Consider the following 25334-nt stretch of genomic DNA (forward strand, 5'->3'; position numbering starts at 1 on the left):
AAAATCTGGGTTTGCAGAAAGTTAAGCCTAATTATGTCTTGCACACACAATTTTCACACAGTCTTTCTGCAAACTATTCAGTTAAAAGATAGCTAACCAGAGAAATAACTGATTACAGAAATAACAATGCTCTGAAATAACACAGCTAAAATCAGGAGGTCGCATGTCCATGCTATGGAGAACACCTCTAACCCCTGTGGTAAGACACACTGACCCAACACACCCTCAGGTACGTATCCTACTGCCACTTTCTCACAGCTTTTTGTGAGTAGAGCACAATCTTTCAACCTTTAAAAAGCACTTACAATAATTTTGTTCTTGTTTGTTTAGACAGAAGTCTTTTATGGACACAAATTAAGGAGTCTGATGCTGCCCTACTTCTAGTTGAAGGAAAGTAAATTCTTCTATTTTAAATTTCTGCTCCACTGTAAAGTCCAAAAAAAGACATCTCCCATTTTTACTTCATCCTTTTTTGACAGCAAGAGTAACTTTTCAGGTTCCTCAGCACCTCTTAGAATACGACAAAAAGGATTCAACTCTCACTAAAGAGCCAGAGCTCTCAGCCTACGCCTCCCACTCCCTGCAAAATCCTTTTATCCTTGGTCACCGAGTGGAAAAGAACAAATGAATCTTGGTTTGTATGTCTAGCACAGAGCACAGCTGCCTGCACTTTCTTCTCCTTGTACTTACTCAAGTAAAGTCTTCAATAAGATGAGCAGAAACTTTTTTAAAAAAAAAAAAAGTGAATACCCAGGAGATGGTACAAATCCTTTTTTTGTGAAAATTAAATAAAATTAGTCAATGGCTTTGCCACTGACAAAAGGCATTGCCTTGTAGTTATTCAAGAACAAGACCAAATATAGTTTTTAAAAGCTCAGAATGAAAAGCTATAAGCAGGCAGGACAAAAATTAGCATGCCTTCCAGGTTTAGCCATGTAAAAAGTGTTTTGCATGTCTGCCTTGAGTTACTACACCAAAGACAATTCCTAGACATAGCTGATAGGGCTGTGAATGCTCTCTGCCTGCTTAGCACGTCTCCTTGCCCCTTGTCACCCAAAAGCCCAATGACAACTATTACTCAGCATAAGTGACCTAGACTGACCTCAGTAATTGTATACAGCATCAGGTAAGTGCACAGTAATCCCACTTAATTGTTTAGTAGAGCAACTTTATTAGCACCTGGCAGCACTGTCACCAAGCAACATCAAAAGACAGAGCACAAGGAGTACTTATCAATTAGACTACATGCACTTCCAATAACCAAAGACTTTGAAAAGTAAAATATTTTGCTAAGAAAAAAAAGCTATATTCTTTATTTGCATGTGTTATGACTCATAGAACAAAATATTTTCTACATGAACTATCAGATACATGAAAAGCTGCTGACCACATCCGGACTTCAAGTCCGTGTTACATATTTGTTAAATCCACACAAGTGGTTTGATATTGGTATGTGAAAATTCAGAAATCTTGGTACCGAAGAAGTTAGGAGGTTGGAGATTGGCAGGATTTGTTAAAAATAAAGAAAAAGCAATATTGGCCAATGCTTACTGGGTCTCTCTCAATGGGGAGTTTTTATGAAGCCCCCAGAGCCAAAAGCTCTCTCTCCTGCAGGAATTTGTTTGCATTTCTTGGCTCACTGCTCCCAAGCAAACATCTTGGAAGCCCTGGCTCACGGACGCCACAGGGATGGGGAAAGCCCACCACCAGAGAGGGTGGGTCCTGGCGGCAGCGTATGCCATCACATATTTCTGTTACATTTCTTGTTTTTCCTATTACAGACAGCAATATGCAGTGACTAGACATGGACAAGCATTAAAGGATTGACATTAATACTGTATTTTTGTCCTTAAAGACAAACATAACAAAGAGAACTACAGACCTTTACAGTAGATTATCCTTCAATTTCTAACACTGCCTGTATTCCTATTCTGATTGCTTTAATTCAAGAGGTAGGCATTACCCTTGTGGAGGCTAACATATACGAGTGTCTCCACCACGAATCCACCACCTACAGAATGAGCTTAGGCATATTGGCATTCTAAGGTAAAATGGGTATATATGAATCTCCCCTCCATCCTTGAAGACTACATAAAGGCCACCTAGTCTGATCAGCTATACTTAGACACTCCTGTAGTAAAACACATCTGACCTTGCCTTCCTCTGCCTGTGACAATGAGAAATTCCACCTGTTTTGATGAAAGAGTAACTTCAAATTTGATGCTCCAATAGGAAATTTAAGTCGCTACTGTATCCACTTTGTACAAGAGAATTCATAATAACAGGGTCAAATTCCTTCCCATAATACACAACGCGCTTCCCTATAACAAGCTTCACAAACATTCAAGGGCAAAATTTAATCAAAAAATTACACTGCACTTCACTCTTTTTAATAGACTTACTAAAAGACATATGTGTCATTTATGATTATGCAAAGCAAGTGATTTTATTCATCTAGAGACTTAAGACTACTTGTAGTTGTCTGGCAACATACAACACAAGGCTAAAAAGTGTCCTAGTTTTATTTTAACCTTTTCAGTGTTTCTTGGTTTCGATCAAGCTCCTAAGGAAGCAAGTTTAGTATGTGGTACTCAACAATCGGCATGGCTTTTTCTGCCATCCATTTCTATATCCCAACTCCATCTTCTTTTTCAGTGGTTATTTTCCAAGGAAAAAATTTATTTTCTCAAGCATAAAATCTAATGTTCCCTTATCCACTGCCTCCAGCTCTCTCCCTGGTGAGGTAGACCCTCTTGCCCTCTTCTCTCCCCACCACCCCTGCACTGCTCTCCAACATTTTTTGGAACTTTTTTTGGAAGAGAGACCTGAAGAGAAACACACTGGCAGACTGCACCAGCTGATGAGGGACAGGCTGGGAGAGGAGAAAACGCCACAGCAGCGCCGGTGTTAACTTTCCGAGGATTTAGTTCATAGTGGCTGGTATTTCTAGAACTACTATTTCCTAAAATGTGGTTTTGTTATAAGTATTACCATGTATGCAATATCTTTAATGTTTTTTTAAAAACACATACACAACATATGTTTCAGAGTACAAAATTACAACCAGAGCCTACATGTATGTATTTGGAAGTATTGCTTTTGTTTATTAACTGAAGGGAGCTCACTGTGAAAGACCTATATTCACTCACAGTTAGGTGACTAGGTATTAGATAATTAAAAAGTTAACATTTCAAAAATAAAAATCAGACTACACAAAACTTATCATCACTGAATCCATGTGTTGACCATTTGCCCCCCCCCTTTTTTTTATATCTTGATTGTTAAGGTAAATTATCAGTTACCCACTGTCAAGCCCAGTGGGATGTAATTTGGGTCTCTACTAGTACAGAACTGTAGGTGTAATAAAATACATTCACATTTCTCTACCTGTTTCCAAAATATAGGCTAGGGCTGGCTGGAGAGATGGTTGCACTTTATTTGCAGAACAAATACTGCTTGGACCATAACAGTTCAAACGTTTCAGACTGCCCCAAAGAAATGTAATCTTTAAAAGGATGGAGAGAGTGTAACATGCTAATTCACTCTTGTATCTTTAGCACATTCAGCCTTTTGCTATTTGCTGAGGCTTCCAGTCAGTGACTAACTGTGTGAGCACTTTCCTACAGGTCAAATAACAGCAACTACCTTTGCAAATAGCAAACCAAGCTCTGTTCAAGTACACAAAATGCAGGTGAAATGCAGGACTAACATTGCACTTGCATGTGGTCATTAACCCAAGGAGGCTGGATTATAACTGCTTAGATAACTGGACGTAAGACTTATGTATGCTGAACAAAGCACATATTTCATTTGTGCAAGATATTCCAAGGCTTAACCAATGAAATCCCTTATTTAAAAACGTTAGCAATAATTGCAGATTATTATATTTCTGTAATATATAATTTTACTACAATTTGTACCAGATAAGGATTGAATGATTTGGTATTTTTGCAGCCTTCATTCGGAGTTTTAATATTCCTTGTGCAAATACAGCCTTTATCTTGCCATCAGTAAAGACTGCAAGGAAGAGATACAGTACACCGAGTATGGGAAAATTCATTTTCTCAAAATGTAATAAGATGAGATTTAAGTATTTTCATTCAGTATGGTATAATTTTTCACATTCACATCATTATGTGTCTCAAAGTCTGCCATAAAATGGGATCTGAAAAAGTTCCTTAAAATTACTCTAAATGAAATGCCTCCAACTACTATTACATGTATTATTTCTAGAGCTTCCAGAACCATGGCATTACATCAAAATTTAAAAGTTATGTTGTTTCCACTAGATATATCATCACTTGAAAAGCAGTCACAGCTGCCATATAAACGGCTGTAACGTAGAGCAAAAAAAAGCACCATTTTGCAGTCTGCTTCTGAGGAAACCTAAGAACAGAATATTTCAGCTGGAAAGGACCTACAACGATCATCTAGTCCAACTGCCTGACCAATTCAGGGCTGACCAAAAGCTAAAGCGTGTTGTTAAAGGCACTGTCCAAATGACTCAAACACTGACAGGCTTGGGGCATCGACCACTTCTCTAGGAAGCCTGTTCCAGTGTTTGATCAACCATGCTTCCTGATCACAACTATCTTTTAGGTTTCACAGTTGTTTTTTGATTAACAAAATAGTGGTGTCTCATGCCCACAATCATGTATTTATATTTAGATATACTTTGAATTTGCTCACAGTATTTAAGAATAAACAAACTTGTCAGTAACTAAGAATATTGTTTAAGCTAATGAACAGGACCTGTAATTCCGCAAATCCAACTACCAGTTAATATCTTGCATACATAAATACAAGAACAGGCGCTTACTGAGGAGCTAGTGAAAATGTTAACTTTCTATAGCAAAATTCTGGGCCACATCACCATTTTCTGTTAGACTAAAGACAAAAAAAACCAGTAAAAGGCAGCCACGTCTACAGGAAAAGTGATCACTAGTAAATGAAGGGCAGCGTTTTTCGTAAGGAGCTAAGTTGCAGTGGGAGATTGGGACAGGACAGTGGCAGAGCTAGAGAGAGCTGCTGCATGAACAGCCAGCAATATGCAAGGTTGCTCCTCACTCGCTAACTTCTCAAAAATTGTCATTACAGCCTCATGACCCCAAGCCTTTAATAGCCTTCAGGAACAATTAACCAAAGCACATCAGGTTAACACACTACCAACCTTTCTCCTCGCAGAGGCAGCAGCCTAGAGATCTCTCTACGTGAACATCTCCACCATCTGACTAATTTAAAAAAAAAAAATAGGCACGACTGAAGACTTGAAAAGGCTATTTCCAAAACTGTGAGCATAAAACTAGATTTATCTGGAAGTTCGGGAAAGGGAGGAACCCAGCTGTGCCTGCCCGAGGGCGGTGAGGAAGCAGCTCAGAGCAGAAGTCTTTTCAGAAAAGAGTGCAAAAGAAGAAATTGTGAAATACTACTCTGAAGACAAAGTAACATATGCCCCAGCTGAAGCAGAGTTAAATCACTCTTAATTAAAAAACCTACAAAACCAAGTAATTACTAATTAAAAAAAATCTGCACATGGAAGATGTCTTTTTGTTTCATCTGTTAGACTAAAAAACCCAATACCTTTAATTTTCAGATGCATCAGGAAAGAAATTAATCCAGAAGAATACATGAATATAATAATCCTTGGGTATCAGCAAACTGTCTGCGTTCCAGAAGTGCAGTAATGCAAGGATTGAGAATCAGGACAACTTTGCTGAACAAACTTACAGTAAACAGACTGTAAGAAGTGAAGAAAGATTAATGCATTGCAGTAAAGAAACTTAACTTTGCTACTAATAATATAGTTTGGAATATTAAAGAACTATCTACCCCATCTAATTCTTAAATATCTACTCTAGTGTAAAGAAGGACTTCATTAAGAAATAAGAGACCTCAGCATTACTAAAAAATAGCTATTGTGCTTTAGTTTACACCTTAGTGCAATTTGATTTAATTTCCACATATAGACAAATCTTTAGGACTAGCATCTGCCTCTACTCCCTTACAAAAAATGTTGGCCTCCTGGTCCTGCAGTGAGGCACTTTATTCACGTTAATACTTTGAAAAGCAAGCATAACTTTCAGGCACCACTATCAAGGGACTAGCCAGAGGCTGTACAGAGAAATATTTATTTACAGGCAGCCTTAAAAAAAAAGTTGTGTGGTGAAAAAACCATTAAATTATTTTTCTAGTTGGAGAATAGTACTGAATTGCAATCACTGATTCACTCACTATCTCATTTATTTCTGACGTCACATATACTTCTCTTTTTTCTTCCCTTTGTTTTCAATCTGGATTATAAAAATGAAGAAGTGATTTCTCAAGTGTATTTCCTCTTCCATCCCATCTATTGTGTTCTACTGCTATCTCTTCTCATTTTGCTTGTTTGTGCGTTTTACTTCCTTTCCAGAACACACCTTCAGAAAAAACATTTCAGATTTGCAGTTATGTTTAAACACCAAATCCACCTTATGTTTTTACTTGCACTGCTATTTTCCTTCCTGACAAACTGAGTCCCATTATTGCAAATCTCTTGTGGATTAGTATAATTCAAGTAAAGCTGCAGAAACAGCCCTTTTCAAGTCATGATGAAAAGCACACTCCATGCTCTTCAAAAAAAAAAAAGAAAAGACAACTTCAGTTATCTGTTACTTCTCTGCCCTATGGATCTGACATTTAAAAATTGCCTAGAAATTGGGGGTGATGAAGAGAGCTGCTACATCTCTAAGTTTTGTTTACCTCAAGTACTGCCTCAGTCTACTGAACTGACTGTTCTTTGCTGTATTGGGTAAAGCTCACATATATATAGCTCATATAAAGCAGCAGCACTGCCAGCTTTTCTTCCTTGTTCTATTTCCTCAAACTCTTCTGTGAAAAATGATTAAGTTTCTTCTATGAATGTTTTAAGAAAACTGTCCCCAACAGAATCTGATATTAGGTATATAATCAACAGTTACGCTTTCCCCCACAAATCACTTTTCATATATCTGCTCTTTAGGTAGCGTAAGCAGTTCTTAGGTGCTAATTTAAAAATCAATAGACCACAAAACCTCTTTAAGAAGCACCTTCTGTTTGTGGTCATACCATGTTTAGTAGATGGCAACAAGTATTTCCTGGTTAGAGAAAGACAGGACTACATTATCACTAGTTACTTTAAAAAAAAATTTTATAGAAATTTTGATCCCTTCCTTCCTGTTTAGTCAATTTTGCTCCCATATTACCTTTTGCTCACTTTTTCCATCTAACAGTTTCACACGGTCATTCTGAGATACCGTTCCTTACCCACTGATTTCACCTGACTGAACTGCACCATCCACTTCACTCTCCACATTCTAAAATGTGCCTGTAAAACTCCAGCAACCTACCCACACACACACCTGCCTAAAAGCACCAAGTCCTCCTACCGAACATCAGGAAGGTGCCTTTCACACTCCCTGCTCAGCACTATTCAAGAAAACAAGAACTTGTCTTAGGTGTTTAGGTCTTGCCATGCACAAGCATATTTTCTGTAACAGTGTCTAGCTTTATGCTTCTAATTGGGAAGTACGAGCTACCTACTCCAATCATTTTTCCAAATAATGGGAGACAATCCAGTGTTCTTTGCTCCTTTGGTCTGCATTTTATTGTACATCACATCTTGGTCTATGGTACCCATTCTTTAATATCTTCTCCAAATCAGGCAAATCATTACCTTTTTTATTCAGGCAATTTGCCCATTATCAAATTTAATGTAATATTAACCGTATGAAGCGATTTACCCATGCTAAGCACCCTTCTATTTTCCACTTCTTTCTAGCCAGATTCAACTTCATACTTAAGATTCCTAATTGGTCTGCAATTCTCATTTTAATAAAAAGTCAATTTTCAACGTGCCCCGTGGCTTGTAATTTCCTCTTCAATTTCACACTCACTTTAAGCCACAGCAGAAAACAACATCCCACCTTCACACTCCTGCAAACTACCTTGCTTCCTTCCTGACTTACGCATTTTGGTTCTTCCTATGTACTTTAGTTCACTTAGGCTTCTTGTTCCTGTTTCTCAATGTCTTTTGTATTTTACAGAAGCAGTGGGAAGTTTTAAAACATGTTTTCAAATGGCTAACATTAACAGATCTACCGATATCCTTTGCAGTTATTAGGAAGTATGCCATTTCACAAAGTAGTGCTTTTTTGCCTAGAATTAATTTTATATTGGTTTAAGTCTCAGAGGAACAAATTTATAGGACTCAAAAGCACATATAGCGCCTATGGATTGCAAGATAATCTGTTAACATGACAAAATGCAATGAGATAAATTAAAGACTTGCTGTCTTATCTATTGGCCAGATCATTAAAGTTAAAAAAGTTAAATTGAGGGAAGCCTAAAAGCAAGGTATTTGGCCCATCCCATTGGGCTAGAGATCCCTTATTTGTAAACTCAGATAAATTACACCGGTTGTCTACCTCAACCGCATATCATCAAACAGTCCCTCAGTAGGGGCAATGGAATTGGACATATGCACTCCTCTAATGCTTTTTTCAGCTAATTTAGTAAGATAATAGGCACCAGTATCTTGCACAAGGTTGCCAAACTGAGAAGCACAGATATGTTGCAGTCTGCCATCACCACTAGCAAGGCACTAACCCCATAACCCAAGCTAAAAACTCCTTGCAATACTAAGACCTTAAAAACAAGGCAGGGATCAGATTGCTGCAACAGATTACATATCATAAGGGGTACGTGAGGCACCACTACCTAGGAAAAAAAAAAAGCAAATTGTTTCATTACACAGATCTCTCACCTTACAATGCTCTAACTTAAGATCTAACTTAAGACCCTTAATTTAAAATTGTCTAGTTGCTTTTCACTTTGAAATCAGTGTTCATTACAGCAACATACAGCTCATTAAAAAAAATCATTCCTCCTTTGATTTTGGTATCCTTAAAATATCTGAGAAAATAAGAAAGCAAAATTTGTAAGAAAGTGTGATTTACTATGTAATTTGATGATACAGCTGGGGAAAATGGGACATTTTAGGGGGCATTAAGTTCCCCATTAGGTTTATAGCTTGACGATTTCTCACTACACTCACTGCGTGCCTACAGTTTTGATATATTCTTTTCAAATATGCTTGCATAAAAGTGCAGAAAAGGATAAGTTTAATAACCATAATTGTTTCACACTGTGAATTATGATATTTCAGAAAATTTATTTTTGTAGAATAAAGTTATCAAATAATAATTTTTGTATGGAAGGTTTTAAAAATTCTCCATTAATTCACCAAGATTATATGTTAGTAATACACCTGAACAAGCTAGAATTTCAGAGAGATCTTACTTTTTAAAGGGATCCTTGAATATCTATTTAAAAAAAGAAGCAACACATCTAGAAGGCAGCAAAGGTCCCTTAAACAGTCTCCACACTGACTTAGCACAAAGGGCTAATAGTCCAAATGAAGACGTCTTAGGACCAGAAAGAACTGCTGCCCTTTTGAGTGGTCAAATGCATGCAGAGACCATGCATTAATACCTCCCATTTTCTAGCATGGAACTGGTCTAATAAAGGCTCTCCCCAAATTAAAGACAGCCAAACAAGCAATTCTCCTAAGGAAAAGGTTACACAAGTTGCTCAGAGTAAAAAATGGTACTAGAAGATGTAATTGTATCATACAGCATAATCTTCTTACGGTTACAATATTAGCACAAGACTAGCTTGGCCTATCAGCAGAGGACAAATTGTTCTTAATGTTTTGTCTCCACGGCTGAAATGTAAAGAGTAATTTTCCAATAATTTGTTGCAAAAATGGCCCAAAGAATGGTTCTCAAAACCATCAGATTGGTCCTAAGTCTCCAAAGGTGCCTAGGGGCTCTAATGTTCGACCACAGAAGAGTTAGTTGTCTCATCGCAGGAAAACAAGAATCAGAAATCTAAAAGTTAATAGTGGAGAATAATGCTCAGGCAACAAGTAAGTCTCTGCAACTGCATCGCTGCATCAATTTGCGGTTGACAGGATGTATACTGCATTACAAAATAAACCTTACTAAACCCAAATGAAGTGCACTTGAACCACAATGCTACAAAAATAATCTTATAAGGAAGGGATGTGGGTCCTGGCTTTGCCATGGATTTCCCACAAAATGATGAAGAAATATTTTTGTCAGTCATTTACTAAACTGGGAAAATAATCTGCCTCAGAAATGTAAGATTAACCTCATGACTGAGCTGTTTTTATTCTACAGCAATGAGATATTCCAGCTGAAGTTCAGGGAAATAGCGTATTTTTCTAACACAGGCAGCTGCCCTAATCAGAAATCCTTCATATGTCTGTCAGAAATCAAGGAAATTCTCCACTGTTTCCTTTCTGAGAATGCATATTCTTAATCATAGTTACTGAAAAGTCTCATCTATAATGTTAAAAGTGGAAAGAGTGTATTTTAAAAGCTGATTACAGAATTAAATGTCCAGATTTCTGTCTTTTGGCAATGAAGAGGAAACAAAATTCACTATAAAAGTAGCATTCAGTGGTAAGAATTAATAGTTTCCCTCAACATCCAAGTTTTACTGCAGGGTCTTCTCAATATCTAGTTACCAAGTCTGGACTGATCACAAACAGCCTAATCCAAAACCACACGAACAATTCAAATCTTTTCGGTTAAAGACTTGATCCAAAAACATTTAAGTGGATAGACTCAGCACAACTATTCTGGGACTTCGGTTTCCAGAATACTTGAATTTGAGTGTAATTACTATCCCAGCTAATCAGACTGCTTCATACATTAAAAAACAGGTTTCTAGAATATTTAAATGCTATACTGCTTTCCCTACTTAAACACTGTGCAAGTACAGTTTTTAAAGTGGCTTCCCCTTCTCATTCCCTTTTAAACTTCAGCTTGATGCCGTCAAAGGTTAAAGCTAAGCCTGCTGGGCTTCCATCTATGGGAATAGTCCCACTATTCGTAAAACAGGATAAAGACAAAAATATATGTATGGCTACTTTTAAATTTATATGAGCTGATATTAGTGCTTAGATAACTTATTAAGCTACCTTACACTTGAATAATTGGCTACATAGAGAAGCACTGAAGTTGGAAAATAAAAATACATATTACACATTCCCATGCTTTAGAAACAAAAGCTATGTAGGTGACATTTCTACCGAAAGCAGAGAGGGGTTAGCTCTACACTGAGGTCTCTAATTTTACAGGTCAACTCAAAATAACTTACACCTTACGTGAGGTTGGTTTGTGGTTTTTTTTTTTATTTTTATACACTCCATGCGATTAGAATTATAAGATTAAAACCCATTTAAGTCAGCTGTACTTTTTGCAAGACAAAACACTTGTAAAGACAATTCATTATGTTGTTCCTATTTGAAATTCATCGGTGTCGGATTAGCAGAGAGAAGAGCTGCTCTGACTTCAGATTTCAGATTTCAATATAACAAAAATGTCATGTGCAAACATTCATTTCACAGGCAGCTAGGCAGGTGCATTTACAGTTTATTTCACGTCTTATGAGAAAGGTGAAATGCGAAAGCCCATCCTAAAAGCAGTACAGAAACTCACAGCCCATGTAGCCTAGCAAGAGAGATAGAATACAACTGACATCCCAGTTTCCTCCCACCTCTCCCCATCTCGGTATATAGAGAAGAAATACCAGAAGTTAGGGTCAAGTATTTAAGCTAAAGACTCTGATTTTGGAGTAATGAAAGGACATGGGCACAGGTAAACCCTAGACTTGCTAAAGAAAGGTTAGCCTTGACCCATAAGCTAGAAAGAAAACCCTGCTTACTGATGAGAAACGGAAGCGCTACTTTTACATACACCTGTACAGAACAAATAAATACAGCTGGTAGTTCCGTCCCCCTTGCTAGAGAGCACTCTGAATAATTAGTTTCTTTTCAGTAAAGCCCTGTTTGATACTAATCATCTCATTTCTTTGTTGCTTTTCACAGTGAAAAATGTGTTTGCTTCTACACCCTGACACTAACAAGTGGTGTTCATGTAGAATTAGACATATTCTAGGAACCTGCTGTTTGAGACAGCAGAGATCCAGTCAGTTTGATACTTCTTCCCCTTACCCCTCAAACTGAGCATTTTGTGACTTTTCTGCTATAAGTGATGATTCAGAAACCCAGAGTAAAGTGTTCTAAAACTTTCTGTGAAAAAGAGCCTCTTCAGTAGACGGACAGCAGGTAATTATTTGATTCGGACCAGGAGGACTTTAACTGCCAGGATAGATGCACTGTGATGTAGACAAAGACTGGACAGAAAAATACAGAATACTTTCAGATAGCACTTGCATTAAAGAATGTTGCAGAACGCCTGCCAGTTTCAAGCATTGCATTAGAAAGTGGTATGTAGGCTCTCAGCTGCTTTCTTACATCTAATTTGCAGAGGCACACAAGGGATCTCAGAAACACTAAGACAGTTCTTTTCTGCTATATTTGGCTGCTTTAAGGTAGGATGCCAAGAGCAGCACTTGGTCTGATGTAAAGACACCAAGCACACGATACCAAACCACCATCATCTGTAAAAGCAACATGTAACTAACACAGTAGCTTAGCTGATAATCTTTATCACTGGCAGAAAACATTTGGTTAAGTATAAAACAGAGAACTGTTACTAAAACATAACGTAAACTACCTAAATTGAGAAGATGCAGCTCACAGCAAGGCAGACAAGGTTCTCAAGAAAAGGTGTGAATTTCCCCGCACTCAAACTTTAGCGTAGTTTGGAAGACGACGGTGCTTGACTTGTTTTCGGTGTACGTCATCACAGTGACGCAGCACGCTTAAAAAAATCCAGTCTGAAGATTTAGAAACACAGTGAAGCATCACTACAAAACCTCCGTGATTCACTGCATCAGCCAGCGCCTGAGCAGAGAGCTGACCTCAAATACAGATTGCAGCAGAAAACTCTGCTCACACAGGTGAAAAACATCATAGTCTAGACAGTTTTTAGCAACTCTGGCAGCATGGGAGAAAGGTAAAACACAGATAATGCTACCGAGTCAAAGTAGTTAGTGCAGCTTAACAGTTGGTCAAGATTTCTATGCGTTGGAGGCACAAAAGTACACTCTATGAGCAATGAAAAATGTTTGACTATGAAGCTTTTGCAAAAATGACAGACCACTGTAAGTCTGTCGTGCAGGCTAATGATAACACCTCATCAGTGCAGTGTCTTTCAGACCAAAGATTAACAAGAATTATCAAACTTAATTATTTAGAAACACCTATATTTTTCTCATTAGTAAATTACAAAACCCCACAGATTGACCTTATTCACAAAACTCTTCTGGAGGTAAAACTGAATTTAAGGAACATCAGTAAAATCACAAATAAACATGTAATATCTAACTTTGTGCCTTTTTTTTTTTGTAAATAGGTGAGATTTCTTATGCAACAGTAATTTTTTTTAACAGCTAAGACTAGTAGCAAGAACAGCAGAAACTTTGTGGCATTATGAAGAGACACTTACCTCCATTTGCTTAGAGCCAGAAAAATATTTCTGCTGAATTAAAGTCTGTCAGCTAATTTTAAAGTTCCATAGTACTTCCCTTTTAATACCCATCTATAACACCCACAAAAAAGCATGTGGGATATAATTTTTAATTATCAGTCTTAAATTGAATTTACAAAAAAAAAAAGAGCAAAGCCTGACTTATGTTTAGTCGCATCTTACATTGGAGAGATTAAAGTTTTATCCTTTAACAATAAATCATACAGTTTCCTGCTCGGGCTTATCAGCACTGAGATTCTATCAAGGGCAAACACCATGGAGTATTCTGAGGTTTTAAACAACTAATTATACTGCCCATCCTGCTCAAGTACTCCTGTGCAGAATTTCAGTTGACGTAACTATATTGATAACATTTCTCTGAGGAATGCTAGCTAGTGGGCAACAATAATGGGCAAGTAACATATACTTACCAGGCCAGCAATTCCTTTTTTTGGGGGTGGAGCAGGGATGGGGACACTGCTCTGTATTAAACATCTTAGCTTGCATGCACAGCATTTTTTCAGGCAACTTGGAACCAAAAAGTCATGCATTGGGGACTATTTTAGAGTGCATTTTTACAAAGAAAACCTTAAGTAGCTAGTAGGGTTGTCAGGGGCACCTATTTATACTTTTAAACATTTATCCCAGTCTATTTAAGACCACTCCACTTGAAACTTTACATTCTTCATTACAAATGAACTGTACTTTCTTTCAGTTACTTTTTATATAATGATCAGTCATCATCACCATGGAGTAAGCATTTCTAGCACAATTTTACAATTAAACAGAATTTACAATTCCCAAAGCCACAGTCAGTCAAGTACTAGAATGATGAAATTCCCCTACTGAAATCAAAATGGCTAGACTAAGGCTCTCGGTGTAAGGCTTGCCATTCTAATTTAGTATGAAGGAAATGTTTCTTCGTGTATGAACTTGTCAGCACTATCAGGTTACGAAGGTAGACTTTCAAAGCATACTGCTTGTACTAAAACTATTAATTACTGCAACGTCTATGGAAAATCTGGGGAGAGGGGTCAATTGACATAGCGGAGGGAAGGAAAGCTGCAAGCTAAACTTCCATCAGCAAGACATGTTACAAAACTTATTCACTGACGCTCATCTTCAACTTATATTAATTGCATGTTAGTAAAAGTGCATAACACCTTTAAGTAGATGAAAGCCTACATGTATTAAATTACCATCATTCTATTCTCCACAATAGTAACATCAATGAGAGGGCTTCTTAACTCCTCAAGCTCCTGCATAATACGATGTAACTACAATCTTACCTTCTAAGTATCTGTGATACAATACAAAAGAGTAAACTATAGAGATTAACTAAACCAAGTTTCAGGGAAAGTTTAAATGAAACTCATTCAGAACTGTTCCTACAACATACTGCGTATCATAGGCTGCTAAATGTGTTTGAGTGCTTTACAAATGCATTATCATTACATCTCACCAGCAGCTATGCAGTTGCATAAGAGATTGTTAATCTCTTATGTTAAGAGCACCAGATTTCTTCTGCAATAATTAGGATGTAAAAAGGTTTGTCATGGGATTAGTTTTGGATTTTTTTTTTTTTAAACAAAATCAGGAAAGTTACAGAAAGGTGGAAAAAGTTACAATTATTTCATTACTAGGGAATCTCCCCCCTCCCCGCTTTCTGCCCCATCAAAAATGGTAAGTAGAATTATGATACTTAAATTCAAAGAACATGTCTGAACTGTCCAAAGACAGCTTCTTGATAAGGACTCCTGGGACCTCCTTGTCATCTGAAAGATGAATTGCAAGGGCACATTAAAAGATGTGGCCCACAGCAACACCCAACAGTCCACAATTCTTACAGCAAATACACTTCTAATTCTGCCCATGAAAACATACAAAAATAATCTTCTCATGGATAGGGAGGAATGGAGAAAAGGCAGGCCAATACTGGGTTCAAGACAACAAAAGTAAAGCAGGAAATCTAGCTGTTTTTCCCACTCCTTTACATACTGCATTGTCGTGTCTTTGCACTCAGACTGAAGCTGTATATAATTAAAAAAAATTTCCATTCATTGTTATTCTAAATACATTCCACTTCAAGATTATGCACAAATTATTTTGTAAGTTATGAGTACCTATGAACTTTTAAGTAATCTAAGTTATCTGTAGACAATTTGCACTGATATGCTCATACACTCAGATTTCTATTTAGTATGATTTTAAAAGAACATTAATTATACTGTGTGACCTTATTACATAAACATGTATATACACATCAATGAACATGTATATACATACATAATTTGAGATTCCTGAGGAATCCACAGCCATGAAACCTATAAGCATGTTTTCACTTAACCATAAAACCTAAATTAATCAAAATCCTATCAGTGATTTTAAATGGTGCATTTGATTGTTGCTTTACCTTCCTTCCTAACTTTGGAAATAGTAAGTACGCTTTTTTTTTTTTTTTAACACTTCTGATCCATCACTTGGTTATGTAATACATACATGTGTGTATATATTGGGGAACATGCCCCTAATGGAAGCTGCAGGGATGTGGAATTTGACAGCAGTCAAATTCAACATTCATTTCCTCCCCTTCATATAGCCTGAAAGCAGATTTGAGATGAATGGTATCAGTATTAAAATAGGACAAGTCACTTCATAGTTCAAATTCCAATTTGAAACTATTTTGAAAATACGCTAGAACAGCTCCTAAATTAAGAGAGAACTTAACAGGAAGTTGTACCCGCACCCATACATACACTATAAAATGCCACCAACTATAGCCAACAGTGTTACACATTTTATTTCTCCAAGCAGGAGAAATAAACAGAAGATTGGGGGGGAGACCCTTGCAACTTTTTTTCTTTGACAAGGCATCTTCCCCTTTCCTAAGGAAAACAAAACAAGACCCAGGTGCAACTGAGTTGCCCTTTTTCCTATTTGGTCACACTATGAAAATTTTAAACGTACTTAGTTTCATGTATAAATGTAGTTCCACTGAGCACAATGAAGTTAGCTCACATGCTAACTTCACCACGTCTGTTTTATCTGCAGGACAGCACATACATAACTTCACACCTGCCACCTCATTTTCATAAATCTAACCCATTTTAATCTCTGAGTAGAGAGTTTATTTTTACTTTGTTTAAACAGTAAGAATGGTGTTTGAAAACCTGTACTTCCAGGAGGAATGATATCTGAAGGAAGTTGATGGCTTTGCTGCAGTCTGGACATAGAAAATACTAAATCAACCAACGAGGCATCATTTTGCAAGTTATCTTTCTAGTCCAAATGCATGACTTGCAAAGCATTTTTTAAAATGTATTTGATATTCATTCTCACATAAACCAATACGGAAGTATCAGCCTGTTTATACTAAGAGTTTGTTCTGCTATGGTCATGGGTTAACACTTCAAAGAGTGTACAGTCATTTCTCTTTCTAGTTTCACACACTGGTTATTTCTTATTCTCCACTTCATGCGCTAATGCAAGCCATGGGGAACTGGAGAGAATAAGCTGCCCTCATTAGAAAGTCTAAGTTTTATATAGTCATATTACAGGAATCAAATGAGGTAAGACTGCTGACCCTCCATCACACTACTAAACTTTTCAATTTAGTTAATTCACAGGAACAGCTTGAATTAATAATGATAAAGCCTATAATTTAGATATATGCATAAGCTCCCTAACTGTTTTGCTGAAACACAGAGCGAGCATGAAAGTATGAGTAAAATTATCAAGCTTCCTCAGCATACCAACAATTCTAGCTCTCCTCCTTTTGGAAAAAGTCGAAGATGTTAAAGCTCTGAAAGCCTTTAGCGCAGCAGTCAGTTTACACGACCTTTGGTTACGGGATCTACTAACAGATCAGCAATGTGTGCTCTCACTGGAACTTGCGAAAAGTACGATGAGTACAGGGACCCTGCCACATGGCTTAGCACAATCTGCTTCTAAGGGAACAGACCCAGACGAAATGTTTACACTTCAGGTTTGAAGTGAGTTCTATTAAACAGTCTTGTCTCAAAATGCAATAGGACTCTGCTCTATAGCAGTATTACTGAAAATTGTCCACAAACTAAATTTAAAAAGAGTATCTTTCTACTTATAATGCCTATCCTTAAAATGAAACATTTCTGATGCCACAGTTCCAATGAACTCCGGAAATGCTCCCATGCTTCTACGCTACGAACATTTGTCACTACCAAACTAGTTAAACCCCAATAGGGATCAGATTCAAATCACCATAAGATCTTCTCATGTGTAGTTAACTGCATATATACAATGTGCCACAAAAAAATGTGAATGCTGCCTGTGCAATGGTACCGTTATGCACCAATGCATATCATTTCTTCTCACTTTTGAACTGTTTTATGTAAGGAAGGAAAAATGCCAAAGCTTACGGTATTGGGTTACACAACACTTCATTGCAGAAGTCCAAAATTGTTACTGGATGTAGAGCACCTGTCACATTGAAGCCATCAGTGAGAAAAAGCATACCCTAACAAGGGAAAAAAAACAATGCACACTCTTAAACAAAGAACATTTGTACTAACAGGACACAGGAGTGCCAGAATGAATCGCTTGCCTTCAGAGAGTTTCTAGCTAAGAGAAGCCACTGTATTTCATCACAGCAGTGACTCAAAGCCTTTTCATAGTCTGCAAAGAGATTCTGCAGCAAATAGTCAAGCATTATTTTAGCACTAGTAGATAAGGCTTAACGGAAAGTGTTCTCTCAGCCACCAGGCTTCTCAAAATCTGAATAAAGAGCATCAGGTCACTCAACCAGCTGACAACTGGAAGCTGGAAGAGATGCAGAAATGAATGAGAAATTAGGATTATAGTTCCCTCACCCATGCAGATGAAGATAACCAATCTGTAGCTAATATAGGGTACACAAGAAAGCTCTGTATTTTTACTTCTGGTTCTTTCAGGTTCAGACATGAGAAAGAAGCTCAAGTTTGTGCCTGACCTAACACACATATTCCCCCCCTCAAAACATCAACAGAAGGATCAGCAAATGACTTCAACAAAAGCAAGCACACAATGAGAAAAGTTTTCACTGTCCTCATTACATTTGAAAGTGAGACTTCAAAAGTGTCGTGAACAAGAGTTGTATATAACTAACACTTCTAATAGGGATGTTTCTGTCACTCCACACGGAAAGAATACAACAGAACAGGAAGTAGTTCATGTTTATTCATGTGAAAATAGCAACACACTATAGAAGAGGGTTCATAGTAATCTCTTCATTAGGTATCACTTCCACTTCAAAAATTAAAATTCCTAACACTTTCCCATGATATTTTTAATGATCAAATACAGACAATAGAATTATAAAGAAACCCACTAGTGTTGTACCGTGCATCTTCTGAAACTACAAATGTCAATTTATGTGGATAACTTTCTGATATTATACAACTTGTAGGACCACGGCAACTATGCAAGATGTACATGCCTGTATTTACATATTGAGTAGAAAAGACAGGAAAGAAGTTGCATTCACTTTCTAGTGCAAGTCTACAATAATCACACAGACAGAACAACATTTATTAACAGGAATGGAACAAGTCCACACATGAATAAGAAAAGATCATAAATAATACAGTTGTAAAAAAGATTAAAAATCTCAGACTGAGGTAGTCAAGAATGTGCAATATGGATGTTTGTACAGAGCACCTGTACAGCAGTTTCTCAAAAGCAGAAGTTCACTATGAGAAATGTGGTAGACTAGCAGGGTGGGCATGATTATGGGTATGCCTTCTATTAAGAAATTGTAACAAAGATCAGCTAGTGATATATACAATATTTTCAGTTGAAAGTACCACTAAATAGAATCTCAACCAAGAAGTCTATTCTACTTTGACTTCTGATCACTCCAACTTCATCCTGACAGAAGTCAGTTCCCATTATTCCCCAAGCAGAAGAATTTTGGTGGTATGTATAACAATTTTTTTTCTGCACTCAGAACCAGATTAAAGTAAAACAGGGGAAGAAAATGCTTTGAAGAAACACAAACATTTTAAACAAAAACAATCATTTTTCTAAATGGTTTTATTTACATTTTTCATATACAAGTACGTTAAATGATACATTCTGACTAGTATCCACACCAGCGTGAATTACATGAATTAAAGATACTGATGTATTGCATATGATGAAATGCAAAACAATCAACCCTAAGCTTTGGTCCCACCCTCTGAATCCTCATACAGCATCTGGTTTGTTACCGAGACATCTAAAATTCAAAGTGTTCATATCAAATAGAAGTTATGTGAACAAATATATCTAGTTTCATTTCTTTAGAACAAGCAATAACACAGGAGTCTTACTTGCAAAAGTCGCAAGATGAAAAATACATATTAACAGCCAAACACTTTACACGCATGTTACTAGCTTTGTATTTATTGTTTCTAGACTTGGGGTATTTGTCACAACTGTCTTGTGCTTATGATTTTTAAATCTTTAATTATGGTAACCTTTCAACCCCTACTAACAACAGTTCAAAGTGACCAGGATATAATGCAATATACTCAACGAAAAAGGTAAAAAGGTGTAGTGTGAACTGGCCTGAAACATTCAGGACAATTACAGATTAAAGTTTCCACTTAGAGCAACTGGAACTAAAAATTCTGTAGATCATTGAAATTTTTGCAAATACATGAACATAGTTTAATAAATGTGCTTAAGAGGATTTTCAACCTGGTGATTTCTCAAAGGAAACTAGCAGAGAAAAAGGTGACAACTTCAAATGCTTGCTTCAGAACTACTGAAATATTTACAACACTGGTAAAGTAAAAGTTCTTTCAAGTGCATGAAAAGCATTATCAAGTCTTTCTGTATCTAAAAGATGGTTCAAACAGTCGAAGAGACAAAGGAAATAGTAATAGACAGCTGGGCCTATGGGATCATAGGGTATTACATCAGAATTTATTTTTACATTTCTGTAGCACCTTTTAGCCAGATGCCAAAAGCACTTTAACCACTAAAGTGAGCCTCACAACAACCCTGTGAGGTAGGTAGGTATCTGTTTTAATAATGGCAAAACAGGTTAAATAACTTACCCAAGAAGACACAGCAAATCAGCAGAGCAGGCTAGAATCCAGATCATGTGATCTATGAATTTAACATTATGGCACATGTGGGACTGAGACTTACATGCTCCTTTTTAAAACTGTGAAAGAGGCACTGATATGTGAATTGATTCAAGTTTTCTGGAAGTAGATTTTTACAGGAAAGGTATCAAGAGAAAAATGTGCCTTAAGCAACTACAGAAAACAAGAGTCTGAGTAAGAAGAGTGGCATTACTGTACCACTTCCTAAATTTTAGTAGATGCAGCACAGCAAGTTAACTATTTTACTTGCTAAAATACGTATAAAAAATAGACCACATAGTCTGTCAAATTCACTAAATGAAACTATCCTCACAAGTCTTAAGCATTCAAATGCTATGACCCAAAAACGTTGTGAGCTGGGAGTTGTTTCATCCAAGTCTATTATTTCTATGTCCTGCAACTGCTTCTTTGAATGACAAAAGAAATAAGAACCAGTGTGAGAATCAAAATTTTTTGACCAATTCAAACTTTAATAGTAGTGTTCCCATTAACAAACTGTCAAAGCATGCTCTTCCCAGTTAATCTCCATGTTCTACTGACTACCAGACCAGTCATAATAGAGAGACCAGAGCATATAAATTGGTGCTTGGCACATAAAATGGAAACGTGAAGTATTCAGTTACTTCAGCACAGTCTGTATATCAATAGCAGTAAGTTAGATGATACACTAAGTGCCGAGCACTGCTTTACACTATATTCCACTAGGGAACAAAGTCATACACAAAAAGGAAAACAGTCGGTGAGCTGAACAAACACTGTCATAAAAACAAGAGGTAATCACAGCAGTAAGGCCTGCGCTTAAAAGTTTTACATTACAAAATGAACTAGCATATTCAGGGAAACAGTTTTTGTTCATACAGATTATAAACAATGATTTCTACTTGAAGATTGGAAGTGACTAAAAAGAACACATTCCTCAAGTTAGGCAAAGGGAAATTTAAATATTTCTAACAATTTTATAAAGAATACAGCTGTTAAAGGGCTAATTCCTTTTTTGTAAGGCCATAATCATAACCCTCACCACCCTAGCTCATCTTCCAATAATAGACCACCACTATGTAATAATATTCAGCTCAGATTTATGTCGTTCAGAGGACAAAATTCTCTAGTGAAAGACAACCTGCCAGAAAACAACCCCCACTTGCCTCTCCTTTTCTGTCTTTCTGTGATGCAAAGAGGAAACGTTATCACGTTAAAGAGGAAAATGATATGCTTGTTTTGACATCAGGAAAAACGCAGCTTACAGATGACTGAAGATTTAGCAATTTTCAGGTTTAAATACTGAGGCAGTGAAAGTGAATCAAAAGCGATGCTAAACAAAGATGTACCACAAGTTTACTTTCCCAACTCAAGGCTGGAAAGATCTATACTTCTGAACTATCCAATAGAAACTTTCTAGCAGGAGGAGACTACTAAGATTTCCAAGGAAAAAAACTTTTGGAAAATAACTCCCCTATATTCCTTATACATCTTAAGGCTCCAATAAAAGAAGCCTCAAAACAATTCCTCAATCTCACATAGCCTTCAAAAATTAAAGTCTTAATTTATATTCAATCACGCTGTTAAAAGAACATTTGAGAAAACACTTCATTTTGAATTTACTCTCAGACGGGACTGTACATATGCTATGCAGCTTAAAACAACACTGAGAACAGTGCCCAATTGTGTGAATATATATTTTTTAGCGAGGAATTTGGAAATAAAAAGTTATTTCAGCTTATAGCTATAAATGGTTACATATACTAAAAAAAGACAGAGTTAAGTGTGTTGCTTTTTAGTTAAATCGGTCACTATGTGAGTTTTGAGAGAAGTTACTGGAACCAGGAAAGAAAAGTTGAAAATTTAAGTCATAACTGGAATTTCAAAAATTTGCCTGTTAAGATGAAAGACAAATTTCTAAAAAGTAACCTCTTACATTTCTTTCAAATATAACCCTTTTCAAGTGTAACCTCTACCAGAACTCTACAGTTCATGTTTTTCCATTGTTTTGAATAACAGATTCATATATTCCATTTCTCTTATATTTGAAGTGTAGTTATAGGCAGACACACACACGTGAGCTAGTGATCTTTACGTCAAATTTACCTTGTGTTACCTGGTTACCATACCTGCTGGGTAGAAGCTGATCTTCCTTCCTTGAAGAAGCACGTAAAAAATTATACCCTAGACTGTTTTAAGCTTTGCCACTGTTAATGTTTCTAAATACTACTAGATTATAAATTAGTTAAAAGGTATTGATTATGGGAGGTAATGTCTGTCAACTCATCTCTGAACGTGGTTCAAGACAAGAAGCCTCAGACAAGAAGCTTTACACTGATAGTAGTACTTTCTGCTGAAAGATCTACAACATAGTACAGGCTTTCTGAGGTGGTCTTACTCAACTCTTAAATTTGAGGCATGGGAAGGATAAAGGTTTTAAATAAGCACAGAAATCAGGTAACAATGTAATCATCAAACTAGATTAGATTCTAAAGACTAGATCCTGTACCAAACATTGCAGGGTACAAGAGGCTAATGGATTTGGCTGCAGGGTCCCAAAAGGAAAAATACAGATCTGTATGTGTTAGTGCATTCATGATCTCCCACGTGTCTTGTCACCAACATTCCAACTACTACTACAAACTACTGGAAACAAAATGGTGAAAATACTACGATACTTAATTAGGTAATATTAAATTTAGGTTGCAATATTTTGCACTATAACATCTTACTATAAACTGCAATATAAAAATTTGTTAGATTCCCATGATCCCAATTTTATTTAATAATCTTCAAAATTTACTGCCAGAACACATTTGGATATGTAATTTAATGTTAAATAAGATATGATAACTATACAATGCAGTTTTGCCACTCAGATTGCTGCTTAGCAATTTTTACAGAAAATGGAAAAAAATTTCGCTATCTCATTTCTCATCTACAGAACACAGGTCCCCACCCCTGTAGTTTAGCATGTACATCTGTCTCTTAAGAAAAATGTGCAGCTAGAAGATGCCCACAAAAAGCATGTGTATTAGTATTAAGTATCAGCTACAGAAAATTAAAAAAATAAATAAAAATACTCAGATTACACAGTGCATTTCATGGCATGTCATTAAAGACTGTTTAAATGATCAATGCACTTAGTGGGAAGTTTTATATAGTTACGTAAACAAGTACAATTTTGTTGGGATTTTTAGAAGCTAATGAGTTGTGCTAATACATTTTCCCGGCATTTGCATTCCAGAAATCAGCTTCCATCCCACACCCTCCCTGAAAATACTGTTCACAGAAACACTCAATTCCCTAAGAAAGCAAAAAAATTAAAAGATCCAAACATTCACAGAAAGTCATTCAAATAAGTCTGTACGTATAAATAAATAAAGTGTCCTCTAAATAAATGACACGGGAGGCAATAAATTGACACGACAAGTAAATAAAAGGCTAAAGCACTCCAATACCATTGAAACGGTTTTAATGTTGTTGCAATTCCATAATGCAACAATCATCAACTCATAAAAGACCCAATACTTTAGAATTCATTTTAATCACTCCTTTGTACCTATTTTACAAAATAAAGGCAAGGCATATTTAAAATCCCCTTATTCCTAGATACTATGCGCCTATCTTATTTATGCTTATGAAAGTGTAAACTTAAACTCCTATTAAATGTTATATAAGAAAAAACGTAAAAATATTAACCTCTGCTTCAATGTACAGTTTCCAGAATCTGCCAGAACTGGGGAACTGGGCAACAAGGCGTTCATAGGTCTTCCGTGCTTTGTCTATAGGTTGATTCTAAAAATTGAAAATCAAAACAGCATTTACAATATTATGATTTATGTAAATGAATATGCTGATTTTACTCCAGAACCAAATAGTGTGAGTGGACCATAGATAAGGAAATGTAATCCTATGTCACTAAACCTGTGCCTCTCGAATGAGAATGCTCCAAGCGTCAAGGTCATATGGATTTTCTTCTAGTTTCTTTTCAGCTTTCTTCACTTTTTCTGGAACATATTCAGCAGCCTAGAAAAATTAAAAAGACGACATGAGAGACCACAAGTAGAGTTTGAAAAGTTCTGTCCCAGCTACAAAGTCAAGCTAACGACAACATTCTGACAATGTAACTTTCCAGATCTGAGTTTTTATGCTGGAGTTACTATATTGTAATTTTATCTGGAAAACAAGTTGTCCCAGTAAGATAATGTACTCTCACCACAAGAAGTTCTACATATTTGGTGATCCAGCAAAAAGCTAGACTAAACTGACTAAATGTTTCTAAAACACTAGAACAAATTTAAGTTTGCCAGAAAATTTATTGCGCTATGAATTTTAAACAGTTTTACCAAGCTGAAACTTTTAAGATGCAGAAAGTAAATTCAGACCAATTTTTCTATTACAGACCTCAGCCAAACAAATCCAGGTTACTCCACGAGTCATTCTGTACATGCAAGACAGTATTTCGTATCATAACTTACAGATTTAACAAGAAAATCAGGAGATTACAGTTCTAGCAGCAACATATACGTTATCCAAGCACAATTTCTTTGTTAACTTTCTGATCTGTCAATCAGTGTATTCTTACAGTTGCCTTCCTGTAGCTTTGGTGCTAACTACCATAAACCACTTTTTTTATACTCAGACATTCATATCGGAGTTTAAAAGCTTTTTTTGATACTAAAAGCTTTACCAAACTGAATGTTAACTTGTTAACATGGTTACTATTATAGTATAGGATTAAGTGTTCTTTTAAAGACTTGTGGAA

At 36.4% G+C, this 25334-nt stretch overlaps 1 protein-coding gene across 2 annotated transcripts in view; it reads right to left on the bottom strand.

Annotated features, from left to right (window-relative positions):
* Positions 1–25334, bottom strand: part of CSTF3 (cleavage stimulation factor subunit 3) — a 53073-nt gene that overhangs the window by 18578 nt on the left and 9161 nt on the right. For both annotated transcript variants that reach the window (XM_050898305.1, XM_050898304.1), the window contains exons 2-3: positions 24494–24595; positions 24269–24364 (exon numbers count right to left, since the gene is read on the bottom strand). In XM_050898305.1, the coding sequence (XP_050754262.1) occupies positions 24269–24364; positions 24494–24595 (198 nt within the window). The remainder of the gene's footprint in view (positions 1–24268; positions 24365–24493; positions 24596–25334) is intronic.

This window comes from Gymnogyps californianus, chromosome 5, assembly GCF_018139145.2.
Source record: "Gymnogyps californianus isolate 813 chromosome 5, ASM1813914v2, whole genome shotgun sequence".
NCBI lineage: Eukaryota > Metazoa > Chordata > Aves > Accipitriformes > Cathartidae > Gymnogyps > Gymnogyps californianus.